The sequence below is a fragment of the Nestor notabilis genome, unplaced genomic scaffold, assembly GCF_000696875.1.
Source record: "Nestor notabilis isolate BGI_N333 unplaced genomic scaffold, ASM69687v1 scaffold22114, whole genome shotgun sequence".
NCBI classification, from domain to species: Eukaryota; Metazoa; Chordata; class Aves; order Psittaciformes; family Psittacidae; genus Nestor; species Nestor notabilis.
In genome coordinates, this window is record NW_009927258.1 from 2,511 (window position 1) to 2,801 (window position 291).

Sequence of the window (291 nt, forward strand, 5' to 3'; positions counted from 1 at the left end):
TCCGCCCCGGCGTGCCGCGGGATGCCGGGCCCCGCCAGCGCGTCGTGGGGAAAGGGCACGGGCTGCATCTGCCCGTCCGCGCTCACGTGGAAGGAGTAGGCTCTGATGGGGAGAGGAAACAGAGGGTCAGCCCAAAGAGAGAGGGTGCTGCAAAGCCAGCTACAGGTACTGCCCTGCTGGAGGCTGAAGGCTCAGGCCAGTGAATGCCCCTGCTCCTCTCCCTCCCGGGAACACTCATCCCCTCCCCAGTGCACAAGATGACCAGGAATTGCTTACGGCTTCCCTCCAGGG

The 291-nt window shown here is 65.6% G+C and overlaps 1 protein-coding gene across 1 annotated transcript in view; it reads right to left on the reverse strand.

Moving 5' to 3' along the window:
- The window catches only part of LOC104405318 (transducin-like enhancer protein 3), a gene marked incomplete at both ends in the record, with an annotated part of 2,772 nt that overhangs the window by 2,042 nt on the left and 439 nt on the right, over positions 1 to 291 (reverse strand). The window contains one exon of the mRNA XM_010013991.1: positions 12 to 103. Within this exon, the coding sequence (XP_010012293.1) occupies positions 12 to 103 (92 nt within the window). The remainder of the gene's footprint in view (positions 1 to 11; positions 104 to 291) is intronic.